The sequence below is a fragment of the Manduca sexta genome, chromosome 19, assembly GCF_014839805.1.
Source record: "Manduca sexta isolate Smith_Timp_Sample1 chromosome 19, JHU_Msex_v1.0, whole genome shotgun sequence".
NCBI lineage: Eukaryota > Metazoa > Arthropoda > Insecta > Lepidoptera > Sphingidae > Manduca > Manduca sexta.
Genome location: NC_051133.1, coordinates 13,013,222 through 13,029,042, shown reverse-complemented (window position 1 = coordinate 13,029,042; position 15,821 = coordinate 13,013,222). Strand labels below are relative to the sequence as shown.

General features: G+C 39.5%; 1 protein-coding gene across 2 annotated transcripts in view; it reads left to right on the top strand.

Annotated features, from left to right (window-relative positions):
• The window catches only part of LOC119189774, a 152,617-nt gene extending 137,640 nt beyond the window's left edge, over positions 1 to 14,977 (top strand). For both annotated transcript variants that reach the window (XM_037440337.1, XM_037440338.1), the window contains exons 3-14: positions 6,613 to 6,753; positions 7,429 to 7,606; positions 7,916 to 8,167; positions 8,413 to 8,661; positions 8,989 to 9,248; positions 9,563 to 9,704; positions 10,190 to 10,330; positions 10,658 to 10,815; positions 10,971 to 11,041; positions 11,284 to 14,015; positions 14,330 to 14,506; positions 14,709 to 14,977. In XM_037440337.1, coding sequence (XP_037296234.1) covers positions 6,613 to 6,753; positions 7,429 to 7,606; positions 7,916 to 8,167; positions 8,413 to 8,661; positions 8,989 to 9,248; positions 9,563 to 9,704; positions 10,190 to 10,330; positions 10,658 to 10,815; positions 10,971 to 11,041; positions 11,284 to 14,015; positions 14,330 to 14,506; positions 14,709 to 14,963 — 4,756 coding nt within the window. In that variant the 3' untranslated portion in view covers positions 14,964 to 14,977. The remainder of the gene's footprint in view (positions 1 to 6,612; positions 6,754 to 7,428; positions 7,607 to 7,915; positions 8,168 to 8,412; positions 8,662 to 8,988; positions 9,249 to 9,562; positions 9,705 to 10,189; positions 10,331 to 10,657; positions 10,816 to 10,970; positions 11,042 to 11,283; positions 14,016 to 14,329; positions 14,507 to 14,708) is intronic.
• The last annotated feature ends 844 nt before the right edge of the window (positions 14,978 to 15,821 follow it).

Sequence of the window (15,821 nt, the reverse complement as noted above, 5' to 3'; positions counted from 1 at the left end):
ATGCGCTCTGTTATGTCTTGAATTGATTAACATTAAGTTATAAGGATTTAGCGAATCAGTGCATTGTTTTGTATACACGGGTCTTACTCACAAACGTTACGTTTATAACGGTAGTGGTGTTTCCATACAGAAGTTATGTAGCGTCTTATTAGTTTATTAAATACAATAACATCATCTAACATTGAATATTATAAGCTACGTTTTTATTAAACGTTTTCAACGCCCCCACAGAAAAATTACCTTTAACATGGATAACATCGCGATTTTATATTTCTATGTCTTTATAGTAGCAACTAAGGGTAGCATGTATAATTTTTGTATTTTCTGTATAAAAATAACTGAGGATGTATTTTCTTATATAAATTAAAAGTCCTGTGAAGTCAAGTATTGCTCAGACCATCAGAAGTCGTCTAGAAATAAATATGAATACTCTTGCAAAACCGGATCATTCATTTACTTATAAAGAGTTATCCAACAAATAACTGCCATGTGGGGGCACCACACACCACATCGAATAAGACGTGAGATAAGATTGTCCTCCTAATAGCTAGCCGATTACATCAATGAGTTGCAATGTTTCTCGGGTGTCCGGCTGACTGGCAACTGTTGCGCGGTCAACGACCCTCACTTAGTACCTAATAGGGCCTAACGTCCGCACGTCTAGTCTGTATTGAATTATTTATGACGGTTTGTTGGCTATGTGATGTTACTGAATAGCGAGATGAACAACTACTAGTTTTGTTGGAGATAGGATATATTTTATATCCGCCCGGATAGCGACCACCGTACACAAGATGTTCAAACCTGCCATAGTGGCACGTAAATGTGTCGCGGTTCGGGATCAGCCTGTGTATATCCGGTTCCAACAGGCCGACATAATTGTGTCGACTGTCGAGAGGTAATCATCTCACATCAGTCGACATTATATTGGATCTCCCTCCATATCATCAGATGCAGTGGGGTCACATTATCGTGCCCGAATAAAAAATAAATAAAAAAATACTCATCTGAAAGCTGGGTACAAGAAATAACACCACATAACAGAACGGTGAATTATACAAAATTGTTATTAATAATTTACAAAGTATTTTTTTTTGAGCGGCATGTAAGTGTATAGTTTATACGGTTTCTAAAAATATATCTCTAATATTATAATCTGTTCCGAAATTCTTGAGACATTTAATTTATCGTACTTTAATGTAAAGATAATAAAAATCCTCTCTCTATAAACATATTTCGGGTACATAAAAGCTTTTAATCATTACCGTCCAAATATTAAAACCATAAAACGAATATGAAATGTACAGGACTCCCAACCGCATTTCCATCAGGCAATAACCTCAAACGAACACGTCCGGTCAGTTGGCGAGCGAATTGCGAACTCCGCGTGGTCCGTGACCCTCTCCCGATCTGCGATGCTTTATAGATCACTTTCATAAGATTGCTTTTGTTTTGAATAATTATTAAAAACTTGTCACGTGAAGTAGTACAGTCTACTGGTGGTAGGTCTCTCATATGTGAGAGTTCGCCTGGGTAAGTACCACCGCAATGTCTATTTCTGCCGCTAAGTTGCAGCATGTAGTACTGTTGTGTTCCGGTTTGAAGGACATTGTAGCCAGTGTAACTACTGGACATAATGAGACTTAACATCCCACGTCCCAGAATGGCGAGCGCATTGGAATACCAAACAATACTTGGTAATTCAAGGTGTTGGATGGTGTTTCTACTGTTCATGGGCGGTCGTATCGCTTACCATCAGGTGAACGGCAAGCTCGTCTCGTCATTCAAAGCAATAAAAAAAAAATAAGTTAGCTTCCGATCTGCGATGCTGATTTGACGTCCTGCAAGATTGTTTTTATACTAATCGAAATAGGGCGCGTAGATTCAGGCTTTCTTAAATGATAAACAGTAGCGACAATGAAAATTACAAAGTATTTAATGTCTGAACTGTCCTCATCATGAGCAATTGTATGACATTTTGTACATATAGTATCCAATTCCAATATCTTTCAAATGGAAACATAAACATTTTCACACAGTTGCTTGAAGGCAGCGATGGACTAAACGATGCCATGGGACCTACCCAGATAAACATAAATATAAAACACGTACTATATAAGTAGTCCCTTTTTTTCTTTGTATATTATGATATTATTAAATGGTTCCGTATTGTGAAAGAAATGAGCCGAAAATGACTGTAAAGAGAGGGAAAAACGCTTTAAAAAGTTGTTAAAAGTTCCACACGACACCTTTAACGGCGTCCGGAACAAACGCCGCAATTATTTTGTATTTCGTGAGACTTCTTTTGAATTCCTTTGCCTTTTAAACATCACGTTAAAGAAATAATGTCACTTTGCAGATTACTTTGATGAAAAGTTATAAGAAATATTCAACTTTACATTTACCTTCTATAATATTTAAGTAACAAAGGTATTAAAAGAAGAAGAAAATGTATCTAAGATATTAATTTTCTTTATTTTTGAACTGTTTAGAGTAAATTCTACGTGAACTGCCTGTTTTGCTGTTGTATTGCATAAGGTCAGTAATATTCTACTGAGAGTCAAGAACACTCTGTACTTAATCTTACTTAATGCTTAAGTAATCTTCTTTTTATTCAAGCATATGTAGCCAAGTGACCCGTCGATCATCTGCTTAGTGATGTCACAACACAAGAAAAAACATATAAAACCACTCCACGCTGCCATACTCACCATAACAAACGCCATAGCAAGTTGTCACTTCTCAGTATACGTTGATTTCTATGAGAGTGTTACAACCTTTCGCTCTATAGACAAATATGTCTAAAGCGTCATTCCACATTCTGGTATAATCAAAATAAACAACAACCACTTCAAAATCGTTTAATCGCCACCAGCCCTCCTGTTACGGGAACGTAATAAATCCCAAATCCCGATTAAAAGGTACCAATGTTGAGCGAACATAAGCAGATTACGACTGGTCCCTTTTTAATGAAGTTTGTGTTGTTCGCCGTGTTGCTCGTTGAGATTTTATTTAGCCATCGTGTAATATAGCCCCATAGGGCTTGCAAAACATTGCGACAAAGTGTGTGGGCGTACTGAGTTCGAGGTTCGGTGGGAATGTGAGCTTGGAGCGGAGAGGTAGCGAACGCGTTTTGATTTGAAAGATGACAAGGCTATGCTCCTTCACTTATAATATGTTTATGAAACCAGTGATATTTAATAAAAAACAAAAGATTTAGGAGATTTTGATGATTTATCTTTAGGTAAGAGCCAGTAAATGTATGCTATAGGTATACAAACATGGATAGTTTATGTAAGTACCTATAATAAACCTAGAGTTAACTGTATGATATAATAATAATGTATTGTATTCCTATTAGTGACCTACTTGGGGAGTAAATTATTCGATCTGATTGATATTGTCGTATGTCAAGTGCACAGAGCCACTTTGCAACAGATGCGAGTCAATACATTATACACTTTGTTATACATCATAGTTTGGCAGTTGAAGCATACAATTAAGCGGACTGTATTTTGACGTTTTTGTGACATCAACAAACACGGAACAGTATGCAATATTGTAATGAGTAATTTTATGAAAATTATAAATTATCTTGCCCCAAGACACTCTCCCATTTAATGAGGAGTTGTCGTAAAACCCTTTATAAACATGTTGATTGGAATTGTATGCGTTTTTACGACCGACCACTGGTTCGAAGTCAAGTCCTCTGGAGGATAAATAGTGACTAGTTAACATTGTTAGAAAGACTTCAAATAACGTGAGATAGGTAAAGCAAATCGCGTGCAGGACGGCTGTAGTATAAACGGATATTAGACAATAACGGAAATGTAGTTTTACGAGGACATAATACTTCGCAAACTTGTAATACAATCCCCATGGACTCATTTTATTAAGTGTTGTCCAAAACAGGCGTTTGAGTGTCAGCGGGGAGTGTAGAGGTAGCGAGAGCGATTTATGCAGATATTGTGTGATAAAGTCCGAGCATTTCCTTCGAAATATATAACATAAGTAGCAATTACGTGTAGAGTGCCAGTAAATGTGAGTACAGATTGAGATAAGTTTAAGCTGCGAGTTTTGGCACACGAATTTGGTGTGAAAATCTTATTTAAAATCCTTTAAAACGGTCATTTTTAAACGCATAGAAATATTTCATACCCTTGGGTGTACCTAAGGGTATGAAATATTTCTACGTGTACCAAATACCCACGATACATAGTGGAATATGAGTTGTTTGGGGACCGCTAAATATTAAGTAAGATTGCAGCTTATTCCCGCTGTTAATCTAACCACGTCCTAACAACAGTTACAATCACTAAAAGAAACTTTTTTATTTATCATACTCGACAATGTGCGGTGGCAACAAATGTTTGAACAAGAAGGGGGCACGAGGGGACTGAAAACATTGCGTGAGAGGGGCGGGAGCGCACGCAAGTCCACCCGCCGGGGGACAACCCCCCGCGAGAATTAAACAAAAAGAAACGAACAAAGGCTTCCGTTCTTGTGAAATCCTTTTGTTTCTTAACCTGCAGATGAATCTTTGTAATAGTAACTTTTATGTAAAATTATAGAGATAAATTTTCGTTATTTTAGGATTGGATGGAGTTAAAGCAAATATTTGAAGTGAGTATTTTTACTCTGACTTCAAACATAATCAATGAGTTGTGATTTCAACTTCTACTGATGATATTTTTTATGTTAAATAAGTGATAATTTTTCCATATTTCATATATCATAATAATGCCTTAATTTTCAAAAGTGTTCTGTGATGTTCCGCAACATCGTTTGTACAATGTTTATTGAAATGAATGTATGATTTGACGTGATTGGGTGGTTTATAAGTAGATGAACCATACTAAAACCATTGTCAATTGGACTATTTAATGTACTGTAGAATTACAAGAACACCTTTACCATACAACACACACACACGTATACGTTCATTCAGACACACAAATGTGAAACGTAGCGAGTCTATACCCATATCCGACACAAATTCCAGAGTCCGGGCTGGTACTGAGCAGCAGCAGGATCTGAACCAGGGCCCTAAGACCATTGTTGTACCGCGTACGCAATACAACTACGCCACCGAAGCAGTCTGCAGTTAGGCAGCAGTAAAATCTGAACATCACTACTCATCCCTAGCAACTAAGTCAGGGCCCAAAGTCCCCAAAATATAAATCCGCTTCCGTACCTGAGTGTGATAATACAAACCCCCATAATATATTTCATGATGCGCCATTTGGGTCTCCGTTACATCTAAAGTGTGCTCGTACATTATAATCTCAGCTGTTGAGCTGTAAATGTTTTATTTAGATTTGTTTTTATCTTGTTTTAGTGTTCCGTACCCAAATGAATGTTTATTCCCTCTGTTAGGAGTACCCAAACTTTAAAACTAAGCTGACATTGTCTATTTTAATATCCTTTAAAATTTATTTTCACAATAATATCAGCCCTGTATTATATACTGTCCCACTGTTGGGCACGGGTCTCCTCTACTACTGAGAGGGATTAGTTATTAGAGGGATTAGGCCTTAGTCCACCACGCTTGCCTAGTGCAGATTGGTACACTTCACACACCCTCGAAATTCCTTTAAAGAACTTCTCAGGTATGCAGGTTTCCTCACGATGTTTATTCCTTCACCGTTAAAGCAACCGATAATTCACAAAGAATATACAAATAATTTTTTAGAAAAGTCATTTTCTGAATTGAACCTGCGGACATTACTCTCGGCAGTCCGTTCCGCAACCAACTAGGCTATCGCTGCCTAATTTTCACAAAGTAAATGTTAAAAAGCAGATAATGTCTTAAGTAAATTAGTCCCGAAACTTACACTGTATGACAGGCGATGCTGCGAGCCAAAGCTATGAATTATTAGTCAAGAATTCGGTTCCAAGCTCGCCATCATTACGAGCCAAGACAAAGGAGCGTCCGTCTTGAGACCCAGTTATTCTGTTTTATTAAAAAACCCCGTTTACAAAGGAAAGAAAGAAAGAATTCCTTGACGGTAATATTGGCGGACCTATAGTATGAAATTCTGTAGCATCCTCTTTGCTTTAGCGAAGTTTTTAAAGTGAAGGGGAATTGTAAATGTTTTGTCGATTTATCATGAATTTAATTATACCATTAAAGATATATTTTTTGAATCGGATAAAAAGGGTATAGGTGATGACCGTCTTGATCTTAGTAATATACTTGGCTTTTACCAGAAGTTATTGTTGGCGGTATTCACGTAAACCAGTATTGATTTATTTGTGTGCAACACCGAAGCTTGCCATCAGGCGAGGAGTTTGCATGTTTTGATGTTCACTTATTATACATAAAATAGTGATCTTCAGCTTATTACTCGATGATGAACCTATCGCTTTGTCTATGTTTTATAGTGCGTTGGGGTAAGTCCAGAACCACGGGATAACACCAATCATAGTTACTCCTTAACCCGACACTATCTGAAACGGAAAACACAGTCAGTTCAATTTTGTAATGTATCCAAATTGTCGACTTGACTTAATTTCAGTTACACTTTATAGTTTTGGATTAAGGTTCTTACCCTAACTTATGAAAAATCGAACTAAATCTTTATCCAAATAACATAAGGTATATATTTGCAGTCACATCACGCGCACGGCGAGCTGGTTGCCGCCGGCGGAGAGCTGGCCAGTGGGGAAGGATGCCCAGGAGCAGGAGGAGGAAGAGCTGCCTTATGGATGGGAGCAGGCGCTGGATAGCCGCGAAAAGCCATATTATATCAAGTAAGTTTTGGGCGGAACGGTGGGAAAGAGCTGAAAGTATTTAGTAGATTACTGTGCTGAGTATTTTTAATTAAAATCACGCCCCATAGTCGCTTTGCAAATTCAGATCAAGTATATTTACTTTAAATTCGATGCACTTACAGCTGTTAATATAGCAAAATAGTTTAGTATAGAACTTATATAATTTTGCTATAAAATATATTTGAGAGAGCTACCGAAGACTGGAATAAGGGGAAATTCTTTCATCAGTGTACAATGTACAGTCAAAATTTCAAACTCTTCCAAATACCAATTTCAATCGAAATATTCCATTTTCTTTATTTGAAACAAAGTTATCCCTTTGAACGTTATTTTAGGCAAGAAAAAAGATTATTGATGCGGACTCAAAAGTTTAAAGGCGATTTAAATTTTGAACATATTCACCTTCTTTTGTGATGACTGTACATGTACTATAGAATCTATAATAATATAATATAATAATATCAGCCCTGTATTGTATACTGTCCCATTGTTGGGCACAGGCCTCTACTACTGAGGGGGATTAGGCCTTAGTCCACCACGCTGGCCTAGTGCGGATGGTAGACTTCACACACACTCAAAATAGGATCTATAGTAGAATATAATACCACTGACATTTATACTCGTAAAAAAGGCTCTAAACAATTTTTCTTTTAGCCATATCAACAAAACTACAACATACGTGGCGCCCGAAGGGTGTTCGTGCGAGTCGCCACCAGCGCCTCGGGACGTGGTGCTGGAGAGAGACCCCGAGCTCGGCTTCGGCTTCGTGGCTGGCTCCGAGAAGCCTGTCCTCGTCAGATTCGTTACTGACAACTCGCCTAGTGTGGGGAAGGTAAGTTGATTTCATAGTTACTTTTTATCAACAACAATGAAACTGTGTTTAGTCAGTGTTCTAAAAGAAACAGAAATAAGGATTTGTAAAATGCTATTTTCAAATAAATATAATGTGAAAAGTACTATGTAAAACGAATTAACCCGGCACTAGGAAGATAGCAAAGCCGCCATGAGACACACAAGAGCTTTTGGAGATTTCGGGGATTTGGACTGATTATATATTAATTAAGCCATTTAAGATGATAGAGAAATATAATTTTAAAAAGACAGTCTGAGACTCCATCGTAATTTTTCCCCCTTGTTAAAGTTGGAGCCAGGCGATCAGATCCTTTGCGTAAACGGAGAAGACGTGAGCCTCGCTGCCCGTGAGCATGTGATATCGGCAGTACGCGCGTGTAACGAACGCGTGACGCTGCGAGTCTGCCAGCCCGCCAGGAGCGGCAACCCTGCCAGGCGGTCCGCCATGCTGTCCGCCGCCAAACGAGCTCGGTTGCGCGCCAGGCCACCCAGGGTGCGGTTTGCTGATTCTGTGCAGTTGAATGGTGCGCCTATGTACCCGGTGAGTTTATGAAATATATAATTGAGTTCAATATTAAACACTTATTGAGAAGACAATGAAATTAAGAATTATTTGCTGCTAAAAAAATGTTTTGCCCCCAAAAATATTGTCTTACTCAATCCGAATGTTATGTTTGATAGAATCCGAAAATTAGTTTAATTTCAATGTCTAACATTCGCGTAAACATAAGAAATGATTATCGTCATTTCAAACAATCAATATCGTCTAAAAACTCTTGTTTTCAGCCATCAGCATTCTCCCTAGGCGATCTTTGCTTACCTCCAATGGCGAACGTGCTCAAAGTTTTCCTTGAGAACGGTCAAACCAAATCCTTCAAATACGATACCACCACGACCGTAACAGACGTGGTGACCAGCCTCAAGGATAAGCTGTGCATCACCGCCGAAGAGCATTTTAGCTTGGTGGTGGAACATGTGAAGAGTTTGAGGAGGAATAAACTGACGCTTTTGGACCCTAAGGAATCTTTGGCTAGGGTAAGGATGATTCTAAAATTCATTGATTTGGCCTAGAAATGTAGATCTTAGAATTGTTCTTTCATGTATGCAAAGTCTTAATAGATTTGGTTGTTTAAGAAACTTGATTAAAGAGTAGACATTACTTCATATTTCTTATCCATCAGCTATAGTTGATATATGGTCGCTAGTCTTACAGAACTGCTCAGCATAAGCTTCTAGCTGGATATCTATATTGACGTGATCGAAACTCACTACATTCCTTTTGCTTTCTTTATTTATGTCTGACAATATTTTAAATGCTATCAGTCTGTTAATAAAACCACAACAACATTAAAATATTTCCAGATCGCGGCGCGTCCCGGCTCGCACAAAATGCGCTGTCTCTACCGCGTGGTCTTCATGCCGACGTCAGCTGCTGAACTGGCGCAGCGGGACCTGGCCGCCCTGGACTACTTATACCTGCAGTGCTGTAACGACGTCGCCCAGGAGCGGTTCGCGCCGGAGTTACAGCCTGAGGTCGCCCTCAGGCTCGCGGCTCTGCATATGCACCAACACGCCCTCGCTAACAATCTCTCGCCTGCCAAGTTGACTGTTAAGGCTGTCGAGTGAGTATTTTTTCAACATTTTCAAGTGTTTTCTAATTGTTTTGATTTCCTACGACTTACATCTGAAAACTTACTAAGACTCATTCCTATATTGTGTTTTTATTTAGCTTATGTGTAAATACTAAGAGGACTTATCATTACAGCAAAGATATCAAGATCTGAACTAATGATAATAGCTGTTTAGATCTTATTGAAACAGTTAAATGATATCAAACACCGACACAGAGGATTTTTGGAAATCACGGTTACATGAATTCCATGCCTTAACCATATACACATCTGAGTTATAAGCTTCTGAATCCTTCCATTTCCAGGAGAGAGTTTGGCCTGGAGCGGTTCGTGCCGAGCGGGCTGCTGGAGAGCATGAAGCGCAAGGAGCTGCGGCGCCTCGTCGCGCACTTCCTCAAGCTCAACTCGCAGATGACCGGCAGCCAGCGGCAGCTCACGCAGTTACAAGTAAGTTCACACGGGAGAGTTATAGGAAACATATTGCATTGCTTTCGGAGACAGTACTAATAGCCCAGTTACTAAAGGGGGAGATGTAGAAAATTGTTAGGAAAATTGTTCTGTAGTTTACAAGCAAAAGAACTGACAATTACGTATGTTCTTAATCTAGTATATGGATTGAAACCCCGTGAACCCACTTCCATTCATATACGTCGAGTTTCGGGGTATCGCGAAGTAATATCCTCAATATTAACAAGAAGCTATCTTCGCTGTACAGTATGGAACTGGTTGCACACCTACTTTATTTGGCAATCATGTACTTGCAGGCGTCTATTCAGCAGATAAGCTAATCAGCTTATCTTCTAACCAGCCTAACCAGGCACATTGAATTGTACTGTGGTACAGTTAAACAATAGTGCGCAAATACCTACTGTTGCAGCTCGTTCTTCTCCTCATTCAATAAACTGTATCCAATCCAATGTACGATGTTCCAGGCGAAGCTGCACTACCTGGACATCGTGTCTGGGCTGCCGAGCTACGGCGCCAAGTGCTTCAGCAGCAGCCGGCCCGAGCGCGTGCTGCTCGTGTCGCCGCGCTTCGGGCTCAGTCAGATCGTCGGACGCGGCGGCTCTGTGGTCAGTGTCTGTGTATAGTGTACGAAGGAGGATGAGCTTACTAAGATTATGTTTTCTTTAGTGCTTTACTAGGACACTTCTTAGTAGGACTTTCACAGCAATTGCTTTTGAAAATAAGTATATGAGAAGATTTTTTTGTATCAGGTTCCGAGTAAAAACCTTGTAAAACGGCGTAAGCAATTTATGTATAACATTACAGTAGTTGCATATTCCAAATTCGTGTTTGTTATAACCAACCATATCGCTCGCATTATTTAGATTACGTTAATTTGACATTCCGTGACTGAAGAATGTAATCTTAGGAATATATTAATGAATGAATTCCAGCCTCAAGCAATCGCCTCTCTGGAAGAAGTGGAAGGCATCAGAGTCAAACGCGAGTGTGCCGCCAGCGCGGACGTGGCTATTTTCCTACAGAGGGACAGGGTCCTCGCCCTCTTAATGGATGAGAGGGATGCGGCAGAGATGCCCCTTGTTATTGCTGGGTAAGCTACCTCTTAAATTTCATAAGGTCACAAGCCATCACTCTATTTTTAAGCAAAGATCCCTTTCAAAATGATTGGCATTTAGTTAAAATAAATTGAGGTTTCTTATCATTTTCATGTTATAATTTAATAAGAAATAATTTGTGTGTTTTTAGATATTACCGTCTAGCGACCGGTCGAGATCTTAATGTTGAGTTAGAACGGGAACCGATGACAGAGGATATAGGTAAATAAGATCAATTTTATTTCTTAAAATAGTTCATATTTATTTAAATTCTACAACAAAGTTCATTATTATAACGAACCTCCATATTGTAAACTATCTTCTTCACAAGAGCCTATTCTTGTACACAGATTTTACCACATAGTATGGTTTTATTTATATTTGACTAAACATTTTTTATTTGGATAATATAAAAAAAGAAGTATTAGCTAATACTTAAAATTGATTCGTTTCATCTTTTATAGCCCCACCATACCTGTCACAACACAACGTGGTGCCGGCAAAATGGAGCTATCTGCATTACGACGATCCCAACGTTTTATCTAAAAAGCATTACGCGATCTTCAGCATGCCGCCGCCATACCACTCCACGCCGGACCAGAGCAAATCTAATTTGGATTCCAACATGAACAGTAACATCACAAACAAAAATAGCAACAACTCCAGTCCTCTCACTGGATACGAATCCAAGAGTGGTCTCCTCGGACATGACGTCCACTTCGAGAAATGCAAGAGAAGCGATGACTTCAGACTTTTCGATCCAAACGATGCATGCTATCTGGACGATGGCATGGGCTTTGATCTTCAAAGCGTTTTGTCTATGGAATTATTGGAGAACGCGAGCAATAATCCGAGGTTAGTTGAAGCGAAGAACGAAGCAGTGTTGAGGCGAGTGGCAGAGATGCAGAAGTTAGTCGAAAATTCTGAGCAATATTTGACTGAGCACTGTGATGTTTATGGCGAAGATATATACCGCGATGGCATGATTAGAGACGAATTTGTTGGTAAAGAAACTAGTGTTGATCACGTTGAAAGCGACACTGAATCCAATAATAGTAGAATGTCATCTGCTGACGATGCGCCTGGCATACTTAAACATAGCGATTCACTGTTACTTCTAACAGAAACTATAAACCAAGGTCTTAATGGCTTGAATGTACAAGAGACTCCCAAGGAAACTAATAATGTTGCTTTAACAACACGACAGTCGCAAGGTCTTAGTGCTATTTTGAATAATTGCGGACTAACTGATGCTCTATTAGCTTTGAATAATGATCTTTGCCACTCAGAAAGCGATAATGATTCTTTGTATACACCAACAAATAGTCCAATACGTAGACATCAAAATAAAACCACGAATAAAGCAGTACGAACCAGTTTTGGCCTTCATAGTCCCGACAATACTCAGGATACGAAAGAACCCAATCTAAAAGAATATTTAAAACAGCTCCGAGAAAAGAGTAACAAAGAAGAAACTGCTGCGGCAGAATATCCTTTCTATTACCAAGAGAGCTTAGTTGATAATGACGTCGAGCTTATAGATTTAACACTTATCCCTCCTCCACAAACGCCAGATGAATTAGACAGTGCCACACAAGTGCCTCAAATTCTACCAGTTGTTCCCCCTTCCTTTGCTGATAAGGAAGGCTCGCAGGAAACCCTGACAGGGGCACCGAAAACAGAACTAGAAGAATTTATAGCTAATGTTACTATACAACCACCAACGGTGAAAGTCACTCCTGCAATCGAGTTAACACCCGAAGAAATAATGTCATACATCATTCCACCACCCCCGGGCTCAAATGCTTCCACATTAGATAGAGATCAAGTAAGCTATGTAAATCAAACACAAATATTAGAAGCTAGGCAAAATGCAATTGAAAATATAAAGCCTTCAAACGGTGATGTAGTAAAAGGGCAGCTAAGCGTTAGTGAAATTAGAAATATGTTCGCAGCAAAGACTTTGAGTGAAGCGAGGAATAGTTTGTTACTTAAAGATAAGAACAAGACTTCTTCGCAAACTAAATCTGATTCTCCTAAGGGCAAAAGAAAAAGTATATCGGGGGATAAACAATCTAATGGAAACGCGCATGTGATTGAATATCCAACCGTAGAACGGAAAGGAATGTTCTCGTGTTGTAGCAAAGATAAAAATAAAAACGATGAAAATAATGAAGAAACTGAAAAAGTCGAAACTCAGATACAAAATTCAGACTCTATGCCAGACGTTTGTGAAATAAGACCGCCGCCCAGAAGAAAAAACTCTGATGTCAAGAAACCGCCGGAAAGACCTCCTAAAACGCCACCTACGCCTGCGCCGAGACCTCGATCCAACTCTTTCACCTGCCTCAACAACGAGCTAACCGCAGTAGAGATCAGGAGTAACCACTTTAGTACCCTGAACAATAGGAAATTGAACTACAAAGTAATTTGCGACATTAATGAGCAAGCGATGCAAGCGCCACAACTCCCTCCAAGACTAGAAAATAAAGTCCTCTCTCCACCACCGCCTCTATTGCTACCCCCCAAGAAACCACCACTACCTCCGGTACCAAGCATCGAGGTTCTTCGGATGAAGAACTCTCAGAAACAATCACCGATTAGGAATCCGGAACAGCGGTTGGCAAGCATCGGTTCTCCTCACTTCCAGCGTAACTTAAACACATATAGAAATCTAGAAAATGAGAACCGAGTGGACGAAGAAATACTGATCAGATCAACCCCAAATTACAGCTCAATGACGCTGCAAAACCGTCACGTAAGGTCTAACTCGGAAACAAAAAACACCATACTGAAAAACAAGGAGATGTCAACAGCTCTATCTCTGTGCTCTCCTCAGATGAACAGGAGATTTAGCAACCGACCTGACCTCCTAAACGGTGCTCCATGCGACCAGAAAGTGTTCAGTCCACCGCCTGATCGTAAATCTTTCACAGCCAGTCCTACTCCGAAGGTGAACCACGTGCGGTTTAAAGATGACGTAGTAGACGATATCCCTACCCCGCCGTCACCGCCTACTGTGAAGTTCCCGGAGTTCCAGGCCGGGAACAACGGGCACGTGTCGATAGAGAACTTGCTGTGCAAGACAGAAGTGGCGGTGGACGGGCTATTGCAACGCTTGCACCAGGTGGCGCAGAAGTGCTCACATCAGCACGCGCACGGCGGTGGAGAGGATATTGACGAGATAAAATTCCAGGTGAGTTGGACTATTAAAAAGATGTCTATATTTTATACTCCATGAGATGACTAGCAAATCCTGTAGGAGTATAAGCTGGCCTATAATAAAAGCAACAACGCCAAGAACGTTACTTTGCATGGTAATATGTGGTGTGCAAACTGTACATTTATGAAACTCCTATAAAAATGCTTTACTATGAATAAAAACTTTCGGCTTAATATCCAATAAAGTACGTAGTAGTATGTTGTCTATTTATTTCACTATATCTTCAAATCTCCTCTCGCAGCTTTAGTTATAGCTTAACAATAACTTATTCTTGATTGGTGTTGCAGCGTGCCCGCAGCGAGCTGACGTCGTGCGCGGTGTCGCTGGTGGGCGCGTCGCGTGCGTTGGTGGGTGCGCTGGGGGGCTCGGCTGCCGGACCCCCCTCTGGACCCCCCGCCGCACCACCCGCGGCGGCGCTCGCTGACTGCCTCACGCCGCTCAGAAGACTGTCCGACCTAGCACAGGTAAGAACTTCATAATATTTATGGTTATTTTATTCTAGATAAAATGTTGGCGATACTCCAAAGTTTTAAGTTCCAATTAGTTTATTAAAAAGTATCTATCACTCTTATTTGTAATCTTTGTGTACCAGTGTTCCATAAATCAATGCTGATACATTCAACCAGGTATTTTGACCTCTTTCTTTATACATTTTGCCCTTTCCAGGCTCTCGGTCGGCACACGTCATCTCCACTCCAAACCAGAAACTTGGTCCTGAGAGTGCACGACGTGACAGCGGCTTTCAAAGAACTAGCCGGTGCTGAAATGGCTCAAATCATTCACGAGCACAACGCGAAGAAGACACAAGGCCAGGGTCAGGACACCAGCTCCACGCTGGAGGGTCAACTGGCGCTGCGAGCCGAGTGCCTCGCCAACGTGCTGGCAACGCTTCTCAGAAGCTTAAGGGTATTTTCTCCATAATTTAGCGCGTAAAATAGAACATAGGCAATGGCAGCTGTTTGCGGCTTCGTTGGTAAACAATATCGTCTGTATGATATAGTAATTTAAGTTATATAGTTTTTGTTGAAAAATATAACCGTTACTAAAATGAGACCAAATAAAATTAGGTACGTTTTTTTTTGTGTGTAGAAAATTTAAATGTAGTTGGCAACACTTGTGTTAATTTTAGTTGTAGTGATGTAAATTTTAACATTCGTTCACTGTTTATCTTTGTTATCAGTTATTGTGGCGTCTTTTTATTCGGATGGATGGTTTTAACCAGGTTCGTGGCAAAAAATTGCGACGCAATTAAACGTCTCAAATGCCTTGTTAAATATTCAATATTCAGAAAACAAACTAATTGATTGGAAATGTTTAACTCACTGAGATGATATTAGTATTAAATAACTGGAAATAAATAATTAAATTATTAAAAAACCTAATCTCAACAACTTACGTTTAAAGTAAAATAAACACTTCAAAGTTTGGGCACTGCTACGCCAGAATCTCGTTAAACATTGTTAAAATCCAATACAGAACGATTAGACGGTAGCTCCGTCTATGACTTCTATATTAAAAGTGTTACCATAGTTATTAAATAATTTTACCAATACATATCTATTTACACGAGATTTGTGTATATTTATTCTTAAGGATGTGTGATCGGAGGTGCAAAATTTCTTAATCTTACCGCCTCATCTATAAACTTAATTAAATTGTGTTAAACATTTTTGTCTCTCTCTTATGTCAAAATGATCTGAGAGTGAAAAAGACAACGACAATTTGATTACCGATTAAAAATGTTTATAGATAAGGCTTTTAATGTCTAACTAACCGTAT